This window comes from Macrobrachium rosenbergii, chromosome 14 (genome assembly GCF_040412425.1).
Source record: "Macrobrachium rosenbergii isolate ZJJX-2024 chromosome 14, ASM4041242v1, whole genome shotgun sequence".
NCBI classification, from domain to species: Eukaryota; Metazoa; Arthropoda; class Malacostraca; order Decapoda; family Palaemonidae; genus Macrobrachium; species Macrobrachium rosenbergii.
In genome coordinates this window covers 26,759,389-26,776,574 of record NC_089754.1, presented here as the reverse complement: position 1 = coordinate 26,776,574, position 17,186 = coordinate 26,759,389, and the positions used below count along the sequence as shown (strand labels likewise).

Sequence of the window (17,186 nt, the reverse complement as noted above, 5' to 3'; positions counted from 1 at the left end):
TTTTCTTATGTAGAGTCTCTCTGAAACTCAGCTGGGGAAGATTCAGGTGGAACTGTACAAGGAAATAAAAAAGAATGGATCTGTTAGAAGCTTGAGAGCAGCCCTTACAAGATTTGCATCATTGTGTCATCATATTCGGTGAGTTATTTTTTCTTTGATTATAAGACCTTCCAATTTTTTTTATCAATTATATGGGTGTTTGAAAGTGACTAATGTACTAGAAAAAGGGTTGATGTGTAATTTCTTCAGTTAACATTGTGATTGTTGACTACCTAACGTTATAGCCTCTCTTGGTGATCCTCTCATTATTTAGATAACTAGGCCAGTTGGACATTTTCATGTTTTTAGCAAGAAATTTGTGTATCATTGCAGACTGATTTATATACAGTAGTTCTTCTTGAAAATATGTGAAGTATTGTAGAATAGATATATTGTATATATTGTATAGAGTTGATGTAATGGGTATCAAGAATTAAAAAAAAAAAAATTTGAACCAGCCAGTGCTGTGATGAGCAAAACTATTGCAGACAGGGTTCATCCTGGTTGTTGCAGTCACTATTGTCTTGATTTTCCTCTGTAGCCAATTCTCATTTGTTGGAAGTGCTTGTTAACAATAAGCATAAATCCAATTTTTATTTTGTTTGTGTTTTGTAGTGTTCAAACTACTCATTGTCATGCCCTTGTTTTTCAGACCTCAGAAAGGCTTAATTCAAACTACTTACTATTGCCATGTTCTTGTTTTCAGACCTCAGAAAGGCCGGGCTTATGTACAGAATCTTCTGCCTTACATAACCAGAATGGCCAGAAGAACAGAGGAACCTCTACTAGAAACACTTGCAACTTCCCTTGAGAAGATCATGCCAACACTAGGCCACTTTACAAACGACAATGAAATTAAAAATCTCTTGAAGTCCTTTCTTCCTAACCTCAATCACACATCGTCAGCTGTCCGTCGCTCAGCTGTGTCATCCCTCATCATTCTTTGTTGCCATTCAAGGAAACCACCTATGTTTTTAGGCTGGTTACTGAGTACTATCCTTCAGACACTAGTGCCTGTAGTGGAAGATCTGCCAAACAGTCAGGTGCTGGGATGTCTCCTGTGCCTGCGAGCTTTAGTGCCACACATTGTAGAGTTGTGTGCTCCCATTGTATCTTCAGATGGGAAACAACAGTCTACCAATATTTTATCTGTTGAATATACTGTAACTTACGATCAAATACTTCAGGTAAATTACCTTTACACTGTAAACATTGAATAATGATTTGTCTCAGATAGCAGATAATTTAATTTTTGTGGAATATTTGTTGTTAAAGTTATGATGTCTCATTGTTTGGCAGTACATTTATGAATATATTTATTTTGTAATATCTCTTGACTTTTTATATGACTGGCCTCTGGCATTATTTTTATATATTTTTGACATTATTTTCATATTTTTCAGGTGTTTGAATTATGTTTACATTATAGTGCCCATGCAGACCATAACATAGTTACTGCCAGTTTAGAAACATTACAGGTAAGAGTGGTTTTGTGTATGGGTGTAAGTTTTGGCCTTAGAAACTTAATGAGCGGAGTAACTTGAAACAACATTGTTTCTACCCTTGAAACAGTATTGTGTATGTACAAGGGTATTGACCATTATTTTCAAATTCCTCTTTTACTGGTTGTGGTGGGGGGATCAAGTCCCCAATCCAGGTTAGTAAGGTTATTGTATTAATGCCAAGAATCATTGAAGGGGTAAAAACAGAAAGTGTGTGCATCAGATATTAAAATGAGTATTTGAAAGTAATTTTTACATGAATTGAGAATAACAGTATATTTTCTCACTGAGCACTAGTAATCGTCAGTAGATGAAAATTTGTATCTTGAAGAAATAAGTTATGGTGAAAATATTAGCTGCTTCCAGTAGTGTTGGGTTTCAGTGAGCAGTTTTGTGATGCAACTGAACAGTTTAAGTTCCCTTCCATTTTGTTGTCCATCCATTCCAACTTCCTCTTTTTCACAGTTTTAAGCACTGAAGGGCTCAAAGGGCCCCAAATATGTATAAATCAAAATCAAATAAAAATTGCTATAAATAGCAGAGTCACAGAACAGGCGATTGTATTTACGTCCAGTATCTTGAGAAGTAGCAGGTTTTTAATAAGTAGACAACTGCACTGGAACTCTTAATGGAAAACATGATATTTATGGTAACTAACATCAAGAAACAGCTGTTTTTCCATTGGGTAGTTTATGTCAGTCTTGTTGCTATTTATGCCAGTGTTTAGCATGAAATAGTAATTGGTTGTTAACTACAAGAGGTAGTAGTGAATTTTTTGACAAGTCATAAGATTGGTAAACCTTGCTGAATGTATGACATTTTGCATTTAGCCTATGAAATGTTTGATTCTAGGCCTGTTAATTAGTTAAAACTAACTTAGATGTAACTGGCATTGTCAGTTGGTACAAATGACTGTCACTGGCAATTCATTTATGATAGCTCTTTTTACAGTACTAATAATAATAATCACCTTTGCATATAAGACCCGGGAGTGATTTTTTAAGCCTTTTTTTGAAAAGAAGTATCATATGCCATCCAATATGTAATCTAAGAAAAGAAACTAGTTACTTTGTCCCTTACCATTATTCTTCAGGAATGCCAGAAACCCCCATTATCGCTGGTTTTCGAAGAAGCAAGGATGATTTTTTTTTCATAGGAAATTAGAGAGTGAGAACTGAAGAAGAAATTGTATATTCCATCCTGATAAAAAAAATCTGCAGATAATGCTGCAAGTCAGAACAGGGTGAGCTGTTGCTCACAACCCATGATTTAAGGATGGAAGACTTTTTGCCTCTCTGAAACTGGAGGATGCTTACTTCCACAACCTCGTATGCCCTTCTTAAGGAAGTTCCTTTAGTTCATGTGGCACTGGTCATGGCATTCAGTTACCATGACCAGTAGCTGATATGGTAAGAGAATTGAGAATGGGAAGGTGGGCATGTGGTAAGTATGTGTGTGAGGAAGGGAGTGAAGAGGGCTTAGGTGGAACCTGTTAGGCAGAAAAGGTCAAGAAGGAGGCAGAGGATTAGATGGCATGATAAAGTGAAAGAGGATTTGGATGGAAACATTTAGAGATGACATAACGGGACAACAACCCTTTAGCTTAGGGAAAGCAATGTCGATGAATCAATTTCTTACAATTGGCCTGTTAGTCATGGAAAGATGTTTTGTCATGGCTATTTTTCTGTACTTAAGTTTGTGACTTAAAAAGATGTTATTCCTATTTGGCCATTTTACACTATAGATTGTTTATAGTTTGAATCCAACATGTTTTCAAATCATGGGGTCTGGATAGATTCTTTAACCTTTACTTAAATAAAATGCTATGATTTTAATAAGGAAATTAAATTTTATCACAAAATTTTGTTTTATGATGCACTAGTAATAGAGTAAATTTATTGTCAGACTCTGTTGCAAAGTCCTCCATTACCACTCCTTGTGACCCTGACTTCAATGGAAGGCATTACAAGATCTCGTATTTATGCTGATCCAAGAACAAGTAATTTGTCCTCCAGGGCTCCTAGTAAGTATGTTTGATATTTAACTATTTTGGTTAATTGATATGCACCAACCTTGGATATGAATGAAGTTTAAGGATTAATTTTTTTATGGTTAAAGTAATTTTGCCAGTTGAGCATAATATTTTTTGCAGTGATAGAACATTTTATATTTGAGAATATTAAGCAGGCTTATACAGTAGTATTTTAGGTACATTTACTAAACATGTATGCTTTGGTGCTTTATAATGTAGTATCCTGTGGTGTTCTGGCAATTTCACTTCCACTCTTGCAACCCAAACCCAATTGTGTAATGGTTAACTGTATTTTCGCAAAGGGATTTGTTCAATACTTCTAAATACAAAAACATTTCATTTCCTAGCATAGCTTCTGGTTTTTATAGTAGATTTTTCTGCAGTCCTTCTTAGATTAAGATTGCTAGTACTGTGATATGAATTCCTAAAATTAAAAATTTTCATTAATTCTAGAAAGGCTATAAAAGCTCTAAAAAATTAGTGCACACAAAGTTCCTGGTCAAATCCTCTTTCCAAAAGTTACATAAAACTGGAGCCTTGTTAATAATATAAGACAGTAAAAAAAAGGATGATGAAGGTAAAGTATCTAATTTTGCAACAACTGTTGACTAGTTGAAACCAAGAAATCCCAATAGACTTAGATCACTGAAGTTCTAAAAACAAAAAACTCCAAAAAGCTAAATTTTTTGTTGAGAGTATCCATTTGCAAAAGTCAAATAGTACAGTTGTATTTAAATTTATAGTTTTAGTGAAACTTGTGCTACTTGCTGTAGCCAGTTGTTACATGTATGATTAAGATATTACTGTACTACCCTACTGTAAAATATGAATTTTGGGGATGTTCACATTCTTAAAATCATCAACTGATTAAGTTTTACCATTATCATCACCACCTTGTGTTACATGATAGCTGACTGATTAGTACCAAAATTCTCTCTGCCATTAGTTGCTAAATGAAACGTAATTCAGAAATATGTTTTTGTACATTACCCGAGCTAGGTTATAAATCCTGCTTACCGTTATTTATAAATTCAGGAGGTTTTGTCAGTTTTGGACATTGCTTTCTCTATTCCAAAAAGTTTTACAGCCTTCATGTTATTCGTTTCTTCATCTGCAGCTAAGTTCTGCAGCTTAAGTTTAGTGGTACACTTTCTTTCTTAGTACCTCCATTGCACAAGGGATGCACAAAAATTTATTTTTACTTTTGAAAGTCACCATTGAGTGTTGGCAAGTTTTTAACAAGTTGACAATACTGTAGCAATGTAATTCTTAATAAATGTGGTACAGTAGTTATGGTAGCTAACATTAGCAAATGGCTGTTTTTCAATTCAGTTGTTTTTGTTGGTACTTGCTGTTGTTAATGCCATTGTTTTGTATGAAGAAATAAGTTGTTGTTAATTACTGTATGAGAATAGTAATGAATTAATAGATGAGTCATAAGTTTGGCAAGCCTGGATGAATGTGTGATGATTAAAATTTAGCCTACCAAACATTTGCTTTTAGGCTTAATTAGTCAAAAGCTAACTTAGATGTAATATGCATCATCAGTGGAACCTACCGAAGCTGAGGCTGGCATAGTAAGCTTAGCCTAGTATAATGTAAACATTAAGCATAGTCTAGTTTGATCTACTGAAAATTTTGTTTGGGGACAAAGTTTTAAGGGTTGCATGATATAGGAGAACAGATGGTACATGAGTATACGGTAATTATGATTCTTTTGGTAGTGTACTGTATGATTTTTAGGTTTGCAGAATGTTTTCATCAAAAGTAAAGTGTGTTCTTGTATTTATGGTGCAAATGGTGCAAGCTTCAGTTCCAGAATCCGAAAAACCTGAAAACCGAAAAGCAGTAGGCCTCAAGGTGTAGGATAAGGGATTGTGAACCTTTATTGAATGATTGGCAATGTATGCAGAATAATGAAGCAGTTATTAGCAAATGAAAGTTCAGATTAAACAAACTATTTAATCAGTAGCTCTTAAATGATTTTATATGTTACATTACAGCATTCTGTAAATTTTAAGAAATATTTTTGTTTTGCACTTTCTATTGCTTTTAGATAATTTTTATTTTTATGGATTTTTAATATTTGCTGACCTATGTAAAGTTGCATAAACTGACATTAGTTGAGTTTTATTTTTCTCAAGTTTTACAACAAAAAATACTAAAAAGTGAAAAATGACAGAGGAACAAATAAAAATAAGGCAGTAACCAGGAACCATGGCTAGTAGCCTATTGCTCGACTGCCAATATCAAGATTGGTAACACAATATTCCCTGAAGTATTGTTGAGAGGATCACCAAATGTACGTTATGTAGAAACAACTGTAATTGGCAAGTCTTGTGCAACAAAAACTAAGTGGTAATCTGAATGGAGATTTAGATGGAAATGCGTTTGACAGAATTGTAGAGCAAAATAGTTTCAGATACTTTGGCAATAATGATAGAAAGTAAAGACAGTAGTTTGAAGGATTCTATTGGTCAGTTTACTGTCTAATGTTTGAACTAGTGGACTATGCTAAGAGGATAGGTTAGCATGCGATCTGAATATAATGAACAGGATAATGTTCAAGAGTCAATAAATTTTTAGAAATTCTCCTAAGTAATTATGATGGAATATGTTTATCAAGTACAGTACTCAGTTAATTTATTTTTTACTGTCTATATTTGTAAGTAATTCCTTTCATAAAATGTTCACCCCATGATTTTATAGATTCATTTTAACCATTATTGGAATACAGTTGCTCTGCAATACACCAGATACTTCTGGGGTTTGGCCTTTTGGTAGGAAAGACCTTATGGTATACCCTACAGTTTAGTATTTTCAGGATATATCACAGCTAACAGTAATTTAATGTTGTTTGTAGTTTAGACTAAATTGTACTTTACACTGAACTTTCATTGTCAGAGATTTAACAAAAAATATATTACAAAAAAATGAAGCCTAACCAAAAAATCATCATTATAATTTTGCCGATTTATACAGAAGATTGTTAAATTGAGGTGTTCAGTTGTCCCTTTTCAATCCTAGCACTTTTGCTATAATTACTTGAGCTAAGGTTTCATATTTTAGCTCTAAAAACTTAATGTTGTGGGACGACTGTGCATATTTTAATCTTTTTATTGATATTGTACTCAAAACTACTTCATTAGATAATTGTTTGTAGATGAGCCAGATGTAAAAGATTTACTCTAGTCTTGATGTCATGAATAGCACGGAATTATTATTTTATTTTCAACATTTTGTTTCTTATATTACTTTTCAGGTCAGATAAGTGTTGCCCCATCACTCTTTGAAGAAGACAGTCCTCTTTTAGATTTTGAAGGTGTGAGTGGCAGAACTAGTATTGATCTTGATACCCCTGATGGAAGGGTGGATTTAGAAGAGGGACTTAAGGAAGAAGATGATAAAGGGGGAGGAGGAGGTGGTGGTGGTGGTGAGGGAGGGGTCGGAGGAGGTTGTGGTGATGACGAGGGAAAACTAGAAGATTCAGAAGCTGCAGAAAACAGTAAAGACAGTGACAGTGATTTATATGCCAGCATTGAGATAGGAAAAGTGACAGGTAAGTGTCATGTAAGGTATTTTGACCAACATACTTTGTTGTGAATGTCTGTATTATAGGTAACTTTGTGCTTTTTAAGATTGAAGGATCCCATATTCAAGATGAACCATGATTTTCTTTTTGGTGAAAGCAGGGAACCAAGCTATTTATTTTGATTTTTGATGGAGTTAAATGAGAATTCAGTGACTTCCAGGTTGAATTTGGACATTAAATAATCCCAAGTAGAAAAAAAATCAATATGGCCATCAGTCTGTGTAGTGGTGGTGTTTCTTTTTCTCATAAAAAAGGTGAAGTATTCTAAATTTGTGATTCAGTTTTTATTAGATACAGGGCAAGAACAGCTCTAGCTATAAAAATACTTTGAATAAGGAATTGAATAAAGGCAGTGCTTTTGTGGTGGGTATGCTTGTTTTTGTTTTTTTATCAGGACCATGTAAAAATAGAAGTAAATGCAGTTGAAAAGAGAAAGCTTGTTTTTCTGACATGATGGCTTTTGAAAAATGACGAGACAACGACCATTGCTACATTTATGCTTTTAACTGCCAATTCATGGATGAGCTCCTTGAGTAGAAAATCCCACAGTACAGTATTAGCTACTTTGTTAGCTTAAAATGAAGGTGCACCAGCAGCATGTCAGACCACCTTATATGTACACTGTGGCTGTCACCTTTATCTTGCATGTACTCCTATGCTCCCTAGATATCAAGGCCCTTCCTTTCCAATACCTCTTTTATGTCTTCTAGCCAACCCTTTTTAGGTCTTCCCTCCTCCGTCCTAACACTTGTGAATTATACACTCTTGTCATATACATGACCACAGTCTAAAAAACACTGATCTGTCCGCTTATCTACCCAAACCCTTTTAACACTTTTATGTATCTCCAAAAAATCCTCTATCTTATTTTCTTTCATTCACATTCAACATCCACACTTTAATTTTGTAAAGGAGAGTAGATTCAACAGTTTCATCATGCATGTGCACCTGGCCTTCCTTACACATTTCAGGTCTCTTCCCAATCTTTTGGACACACCCTGCAATCTTTTCTTGTTTGATAATTTCTGTGTCTGGCCTGTTCTCTCATCTCATCCTCATATGTCATATTTACTCCCAGAGATAAACAGTATCTGTATGAATCAAGTTCTTGCACTCTTCCAGTATCTACAGTCATTGCTTCATTGTCCTTGGTACTTTTTACCCTTGTAACTTTATTCTTTTCACATTTTCTCTCACCTTTTCCTCTTGCAAACACTCAAAATCTCCTAATGAAGTAGCTTATCAGTTTTTCTTCCCTTTCCCCAGCCAGTACTGTTATATGTAAGCATCAGTCATTGTACACTCTATTTATACCGTGTCTTAGATTTCTTTCTTTCAGGAAAACTTCCAATTTTAATACCATACTTGCTGTACCAGGCATTTATTTTTACAAGCCAAGGCACAACCTAGTGTAGAAAAGCAGAATGCTACAAACTTAGGGTTGCCAGTAGGGAAAGTAGCCCAGTACAGAAAAAAAAATCAGTTATATATGGGAAATAATAAATATAATCATTATAATCATTAGATAAAATGACAAACTAAAATAAATGTAAATGACACAAAACTATTAAGCAAGACACGTGAATCCACTCAACAGAAATTATTTTCACCAAGTTTGAACTCTCAGAGTTCCAGTTGTATGTATTTAGCCCTTATGCATTTGTATATGTTTAGTAAATTGTACAAGCCAGGTATGGTTAAGGTACTTGGTTATAAAAACGATACTTGTAAATCTACGTTAGATATGTTTAAATTACTGAGAATTGCACATACAAGCCATAGGATTTATGCAGGATATTTATTGTGCTTTGAAAAGCTGATGGAAACCATTATTGTTTGGATTAGTGAATTATGTTACCATAGGAAGTGATCCATGTGCATTTTGTATTTTATTGTATTTTTACAAGAGGCTGTATGGGAGGTTCTTATAATAGAATATTTTTTGTCTCTTGATAATTATGCCTTTGCTTTTATATTTTGATTTGTAGAAGTACAGAAATGAGGTAGTTTACATTAGTTTGTTCATTTTAAAGTGTCTGTAATGTAAACAAAAAGTTAACTTGTTGAAATTTTTGCCTTATACTGTATGATAGAAATAGGGTTACAACTTTGAAAATCAAGGCAAAGTAATATTGGGGTCAGAGTAGTCTGTAAAATTGTAATAAAGATTAAGATATAGGTACGGATAAAAACAAGACACTATCATTATGCCTTTTGTTATTAGTTATGGACATGAGCAAGACCAAAATCATCTCTGCAGTTAAACAAATTACATATAAAAGAGTGCTGTAGATATATTTTTATATGTGTTTCAACCAGAATAGTAGTCACAGAAATGGTTGTCTGTTAGTGTAAGATTGAAGCTAGAAAATTGTAGGAGTACTTATCAGTGCTTTGGAAATTTTTTATATTTTTCGTATTAGTAAGAAACATTTTATTATTTCCTCTGACCATCATATTAAATTATAATTGAACTGTTAAAGACCATGGTCAAACAGTTGGAAATCATGCCTTTCTTCCTCTCCCAGCAGGAGTATCCATTATTATTTAATTAATTTGTTTATTAAACATTAACTAATTGGTTTACAGTTGCAATAGACATAAGCTTTTATATGGTTATGTTTTCATTTATAAGGTACAAAGTGGTTTTCTTATCTTCCTTTTCTTTTTATCTCCCAGATTCAACACCTCTGTTCGACAGAAGGGAAATGGATTTAAGCTCAGAGGCTACACCTCAGACTAGGGATAAGAGAAAACTTCACCAACAGACATCATCTGGTGCTCATAATAAATCATTAGAAGAGAAATCGTTAGCAGTTGGCAAGGTAATTTTACTTCTGATAGTGGGGTAGGGTTGTCAGTGCACCTCACATGGTGCAGTTCAAGCCACTAGTTGCATCTACTTTTTAGCCTTTTACTTCACTTCCTTTTTTCCAGTTTGCTGTCTGACTCTCTCTTTTCATTGTGTTATCCTAAGTGCTGAATGGCTGAAAGTGATTTTGACTTACAAATGTTTAGACAGATACGTATGCTCTGATTTTTCATTTTACTCTAGTATATATATATAATAAGTCTCTCTAGTGCTTTAGTTGTTTCATCTATAAAAATGAATAAATATAAGTAAATTATTTAATATTGGAACCCATAGGAGTAAGTTTCAAGAGTATTAATGAGCTTTGAGATCCTGGAGGCAGCAGTAAATGTTAGTTAATATTAATTGAAAATGGAGGAATAACTGTCATTAATACCAAAACTGTTGTTATTTATTCTGAACTTCATAGGCCTATCTTTATATATCTTGAGAGCTTTTCTCTTGGTTCTGGAAAACAAGGTAAAATGGCAACAGGTTATGCAATTAAGAAAATTCCTTCAAAGAACCAGCTACCAAAAGATCAGGATTCTCTGTGGTAGCTGAAGACAGAGGTCACATCGTTCATTTTTGGTATGAAAAATCTGGAAGGGGTGGAGCTATGGGATTTGAGACTTATCTTAACTCAAGGTCAGTAGGATTACATCAGGGTTGGATAGAGGAGTAGCCTGCTAGTCAAGTTCAGACTATTAGGTGTTAATTTAGCGATTTTAAAAGTTCCAAGTTGCTTAGATTTTCACAACGAGAACCATTTTCATTTACACAATTTTAAACCAGTTATTGTTGTGGACATTGCTTGATTAACCTCAAAGTTGCTTAGGTTAAGAGGATGCGTCTGACCCTGACCAAAAGTCATTTATAAAAGGTCAAAGTCATACAGAGAAATAAATTAGTCTTGTCAGGCCATAACTTTCAATAAATTCTACAAGCTCATATCATACACTAGGTTTGCATAAGATGTATGTGTTAAGACCAAGATAAATTCTCCAGTCAGACATTGAAATACAGGATCTGGAAGGATCTTTATTACCAGTCTGCCTGACCTTTTCCCATGGTCTTTTGAATATGGCTTAAGGTCACATGAAATGTTTATTACTCTTCCTTAGAACCAGAGGGTGTGTTGTGACTTTTATACAAGATTATTGGAACTAGGCAATACTCACTGATTTATAGTATTTATTCTTTTCCTCTTCTGTAACTTTGAAATACAAGAGATTACAGAGATTTGTGTAACAGAAGGTGTCATGACTGACCCAAATTCAGTTGGACAAGATCTCAGTCACATGGAGATGTAGAAGGAAATTTTTGTGCATATCACAAATTTTTATTGAAGGGGATGTATAAACTGACAAAAGTTTCATAGGAGTATGTAATGAACATTTTCCAAAGTTACTTAGGTGCCAGGATACTATGAACAGATAAGAAGTTTTAGGAATATCGTTATTCTTTGTTCCTTGTTCATAGTTCATTTCCTGAATATTATTCAAGTGCACCATATTCCATAAATACCATTAAAGCATTTGGCTGATCAGGCATCATAACTAATCCTTTATCCTTGCTGGTATTTAATCTTTACATTTTCTCTATACAGTAGTTGTATGGTTATGAAATTTGAAAGTATGTGTAGGTACAGTAATTATGAATTGTGTGGATTTTATTGTGTAGGGAATTTTTGATATGGTATTTTTTTCTTCCAAAGCATTTTAGTAAACTGCATGGTATCATAGTGATGCAGTTAATGGTTTGTAATTATGATATCATCTGTGTTGTGAGGATGGTAATGCAACATTTTTGTGTGTATTATACCAGACCCTCACATAATACTGTACCTACTGTTCATTTGCTAGGATTTCTTTTGTAAAGAATTGTATCTCTTATATGAGAGAAATTTAGTTTTGTCCCCTTAACATGCATCACCCAGACTTTTAAAACAAGGCTGTGTATTTTATGAACAAACTTGTGATGTCCCATCGGCTCCCCCATGCAGGATAGTACAAAGAATAAATAGCTTATTGATGGGGCTTACTTGTGAATGTTTCTTAGTAAAAATATGACTTTATGGTGTGAAATAATTGTAGTTTTCTCATTTTAATGAGTAATTTTTACATGTTCTTTTTCGTAGGCTTCTGGCAACATTGGATCTCTCTTTGAGGAAGAACTACCTGTTAGATATCTTGTAAGATATCTAAGTTCCTCTTTTTTGCTCTCTGGCCATGTGGGATCTCTGATATCTGACAGAGCTGTACGTGTGAGCGTTAAAGTCCTTGCATTAAATTGTGTTGGGTTAGCAGTTATGGTTATGCCATCCTTAATGGGTGAACCCCTGTTTATTGATCCAGCTGCTGAGACAGGTAAGGTAACTCTAGTTCTTTGAATTGCGTTGAAACATATTTTTTTATTTACTGCTGCTCTATGAATATGTGTAAAGTACAGTATTTCAGAAGAATATTTTACTTCTTAATGCCTTATCTTGCCTTTCTTTTTATGGGTTTTTTCCTTAAGAGAGTTTAGTTTTAATTTCAAGGTAACTTTTTAGGTTCAGAATTTAGTTCTAGTTAGATTTTTTTCACAAATTCAACCACTTGCAGAGCTCCAGCAACATGTCGATGATATCTTAAGATATCATGGCCATTCCGACCCACAGCTAGGAGCTAGCGTCGCTACAGTTATTGGCCAGTATATACGAGCCAGCCTCATTCATGGTGGAGGCCAGTACAATGACCTTGGTAGGCCAGGTTTGGCTCTTTCATCTCTCTTAGAGGTTCTTTGTAAGGTAAGATAACTTGTACAATGTATATTCACTTGCAGAGCAACTTTCAGATTAGAATATTGCAGGAAATATTTTATCCATTGTTCATTTATTGGAGTAATTACATGTAGACAGTATTTTGTCTGATTATATATGTTAACAAACAAATAACAGATATTTTTCTTAGTCTTAAAAAAAATTAGATGTAGAAAATTAATTATACTTGCTGAGACTCAGTCATGATAAAAGTTAACAGTTGGTATGAACTTTCATTTTGGCAGTGCAATGTCTATTGATTAGGAATATCCTGTTATTTTCATTTTGTGTTACAGTTACTGGGCAATGAATCAAGTGTAACTTCCCGTGGAGCTGTAGCTGGTCTTAGCCTGTGTCTTAACGAGCTTCTACGTTCATGGCATGCATCAGTTGTGTTGTCTGTGCTGCCTCATATTGTCAACACTGCTTTGAATCCTTATTGGCTTGTGAAGGTGGGGTAACAAGATAAAGGTCTACTTGATATTAACAGGAAGCCATCCATTACTGTTTAGCACATTCATTCTTTTGTACAAGATTGTAATTGATAAGTTTGGAAGGGCCAGATAAATTACATTAATGTGAGAATTTGTTTATAAAAATGACCCTGTCAGAAGTTTTATTTATTTATTCAAATGAGTATTAGTAGTAGTAGTAGTAGTAATAGTATAGTAGTGTTTATTAGTCACTATTGCATAAAGACTGGATTTTTCATTTGGAATATGTTGTGTAGATCTAATGTACATTGTGCTTTCTAATACCATTTAACATTCTTAACACATTATAAACAGTTATATGGAATTTTTCTTGAAATGTAGTTATTTAGATTGTGTCTAGAATCAGTATCTTTCAGTCCTCTAGCCATTTTGCAGGGGATGGCCATATCATTTGGCAGCATCCTACATTTAATTTCTTATCTTGGGAATTACGATGTTTCTCTTGCAAAATTAGATGACTCTAATTGTTTCATCTCAGTCAGGGATGACTAAATATTTGTGAAATATATGGTCAACAATATAATTTGAATTGCTTGTAGAACTAGGAGTTTGAGGGTGGCTGCATGCCCTTGGAAATTAAATGATATTGTGTGATGTGTTTAAATGGGTAGGAAGTTTTTGTTTCAAGCTCCAATATAAAGCTTGCTCTTGACAGAGAGAATATCCTCAGTACTCTAAGTACAGTACCAGGTTTACATTGAGTGGTTTGGTCAAAAATAATTTTAATAAACCAGATACAGTATAAAATATCAGAAATGTTATATTCAGTGAGGCCTTTAAGAGAGAGGTGATCCACTGAGGAATAAATTTACATGCCATATCATATGTAATGTAAGTCATCTGATCCCTTGCCAGACTTAAAAATACCAATCAGCCAGAAAATTGTTAGATGCCTGGAATGATTTGATATACAGGCAGTCCCCCGTTAACGATGGGCTCGGTTAATGGCGATCCGGTTTTATGGTGCTTGTCTAGCGACGAAAATCGGCAGTTTTTGGCGACGAAAATCTCTGATTTCCGCTTTTCAGCGCCGATAGTTGGGTATTGGCACCAATACATACCTAACAGAGGTGCCGATAACCGAAAATCGGCACTTTTCTGCGCCGATAAGCCCGAAAATCTCCGAAAAAGTGCCGGAAATCGCCAATTTTCGGTTAGTGGCGATTTTTGGTTATCATCACACCCCCAGAACAGAACCCCCACCGATAACCGAGGACTGCCTGTACTAATGAATAAGCAATCTTTATTAACCCTTAAACGCCTACTGGACGTATCATACGTTGACTAAAATTGTCTGTTGGGTGCCAAGTGGACGTACCGTACGTCGACTACAAAAAATTTCAACCTTCGGTCAACTTTGACTCGACCGAAATGGTCGAAAAACGCAATTTTAAGCTAAAACTCTTACATTCTAGTAATATTCAATCATGTACCTTCATTTTTCAACAAATTGGAAGTCTCTAGCACAATATTTCGATTTATGGTGAATTTTTGAAAAAAAAAATTTTCTTACGCCCGTGCGGTAACTCGGCCGAAAATTTCAGAAATTCTTTCGTCATTTTGTCGTAATTTTTGCACTGTTCTATATTAGCCGTTACATAAAGTTTTATATATGAAAATGTGCGCAATTTCATGTACAATACAACAGAAAATAACTCATGGTTGTAGCTTTTATCAGTTTTGAAATATTTTCATATAAATCACGAAAACTGCCAAAATTTCAACCTTCGGTCAACTTTGACTCGACCGAAATGGTCAAAAAATGCAATTGTAAGCTAAAACTCTACATTTTCTAGTAATATTCAATCATTTACCTTCATTTTGCAACCAATTGGAAGTCTCTAGCACAATATTTCGATTTATGGTGAATTTTAAAAAAACTTTTTCCTTACGTCCAGCGCCAGAAATTCTTTTCGTCACGTTGTCGTAATGTTTGCACTGTTTTATATTAGTCGTTACATGAAGTTTTATATATGGAAATGTGCGCAATTTCATGTAGAATACAACAGAAAATAACTCATGGTTGTAGCTTTTATCAGTTTTGAAATATTTTCATATAAATCACGATAACTGCCAAAATTTCAACCTTTGGTCAACTTTAACTCGACCGAAATGGTCAAAAAACGCAATTATAAGCTAAAACTCTTACATTCTAGTAATATTCAATCATGTACCTTCATTTTGCAACAAACTGGAAGTCTCTAGCACAATATTTCGATTTATGGTGATTTTCCTGAAAAAAAAAAACTTTCCTTATGTCTGCGCGCGGTAACTCGGCCGAACATCTCAGAAATTCTTTCGTCAAGTTCTCGTAATGTTTGCATCGTTTTACATTAGTCGTTACATAAACTTTTATATATGAAAATGTGTGCAATTTCATGTAGAATACAACAGAAAATAGCTCATGGTTGTAGCTTTTATCAGTTTTGAAATATTTTCACATAAATCACGATAACTGCCAAAATTTCAACCTTCAGTCATTTTTAACTCGACCGAAATGGTAAAAAAATGCAATTGTAAGCTAAAACTCTTACATTATAGTAATATTCAATCGTTTACCTTCATTTTGCAATAAATTGGAAGTCTCTAGCACAATATTTCGATTTATGGTGAATTTTTTAAAAAAACATTTTCCTTACGTCTGCTCGGTAACTCGGCCGAACATCTCAGAAATTCTTTCGTCTCGTTGTTGTAATATTTGCACCGTTTTATATTAGTCGTTACATAAAGTTTTATATATGAAAATGTGCGCAATTTCATGTAGAATACAACAGAAAATAACTCATGGTTGTAGCTTTTATCAGTTTTGAAATATTTTCATATAAATCACGATAAATAGAAAAATTCGACTTTCGGTCAACTTTAACTCGAGCGAAATGGTCGAAAACTGCAATTGTAAGCTAAAACACTTATAGTGTAGTAATATTCAATCAATTAGCTTCATTTTTTTAACAAACGGGAAGTCTCTAGCACAATATTTAGATTTATGGTGAATTTTTGAAAAAAACATTTTTTTACGTCCGCGCATTACGAATTCATACATCATTTTGTGATAATATTTTCTCTGTGTTGCTTTGATCGTTTTACAATTTGTTATATACCAAAATCATCACAATTTAGTGTACAATACAACTAAAAAAAAAATTAACTCATTAGCTTTAACCGTTGTGCTTACAGCGCGATTTGTATACAATTATATGAGTTTTTTTTTTCGATGTCATATATTCCAATATTTATATATGATAATGATATTTTTTTCATTTCTGATGGTTGCATACTAAACTTCAGGTAATGATAAAAAAAGGAGCCAAAATGAACTGTTAATCTTAAAAACTAAGCGTGCTGTGATTTTTGAAAAAACTTTTTTTCTGCTTTGGCGCTAACTCACGAATGCCGCCGGCATACGGGAGACGTTTTTGTAAATAGAGGCTCGGCGTTTAAGGGTTAAATTGAAGTATTTTACGATGTACCCGTGTATTTACTAGTGTCTCTATTGTTTATGTTTCTTTTGTTACCATCATTCCTAATCTCAGTTACTTTTGTCAATTTGCAGGTTGAGCTGTGTGAACTCTTGGGTGGTTTGCCATTAAGTTATATTGATCATCTTGAGAACAGTAATAATTATGGAAATGCTGGCAACTCTGTGCCAGTAGTTTCGGGCCTCCGACAATCTGACAGGTTTTCTCATCGAGTTTCCACTGCTGTATTGATTCCTTTGTTAGGAGATCAAGATCATAGAGTTCGAACAGCTGCTGCTTCAGCTTGTGTTGAGTAAGTTATGTATTTACTGTATCATTTTATAGCTGAATTAGGCCCAAAGTAAATTTTCCCCATTCTTTTCTGTCTTAATGTTTTGAAATCACACTTCTTCAG

At 34.0% G+C, this 17,186-nt stretch overlaps 1 protein-coding gene across 1 annotated transcript in view; it reads left to right on the top strand.

Annotated features, from left to right (window-relative positions):
• Positions 1 to 17,186, top strand: part of LOC136845828 (huntingtin-like) — a 121,008-nt gene that overhangs the window by 19,816 nt on the left and 84,006 nt on the right. Inside the window, 10 exon segments of the mRNA XM_067116210.1 lie at positions 14 to 138; positions 746 to 1,226; positions 1,443 to 1,517; positions 3,447 to 3,564; positions 6,836 to 7,132; positions 9,845 to 9,990; positions 12,157 to 12,385; positions 12,623 to 12,807; positions 13,116 to 13,271; positions 16,867 to 17,084. Of these exon segments, the coding sequence (XP_066972311.1) occupies positions 14 to 138; positions 746 to 1,226; positions 1,443 to 1,517; positions 3,447 to 3,564; positions 6,836 to 7,132; positions 9,845 to 9,990; positions 12,157 to 12,385; positions 12,623 to 12,807; positions 13,116 to 13,271; positions 16,867 to 17,084 (2,030 nt within the window).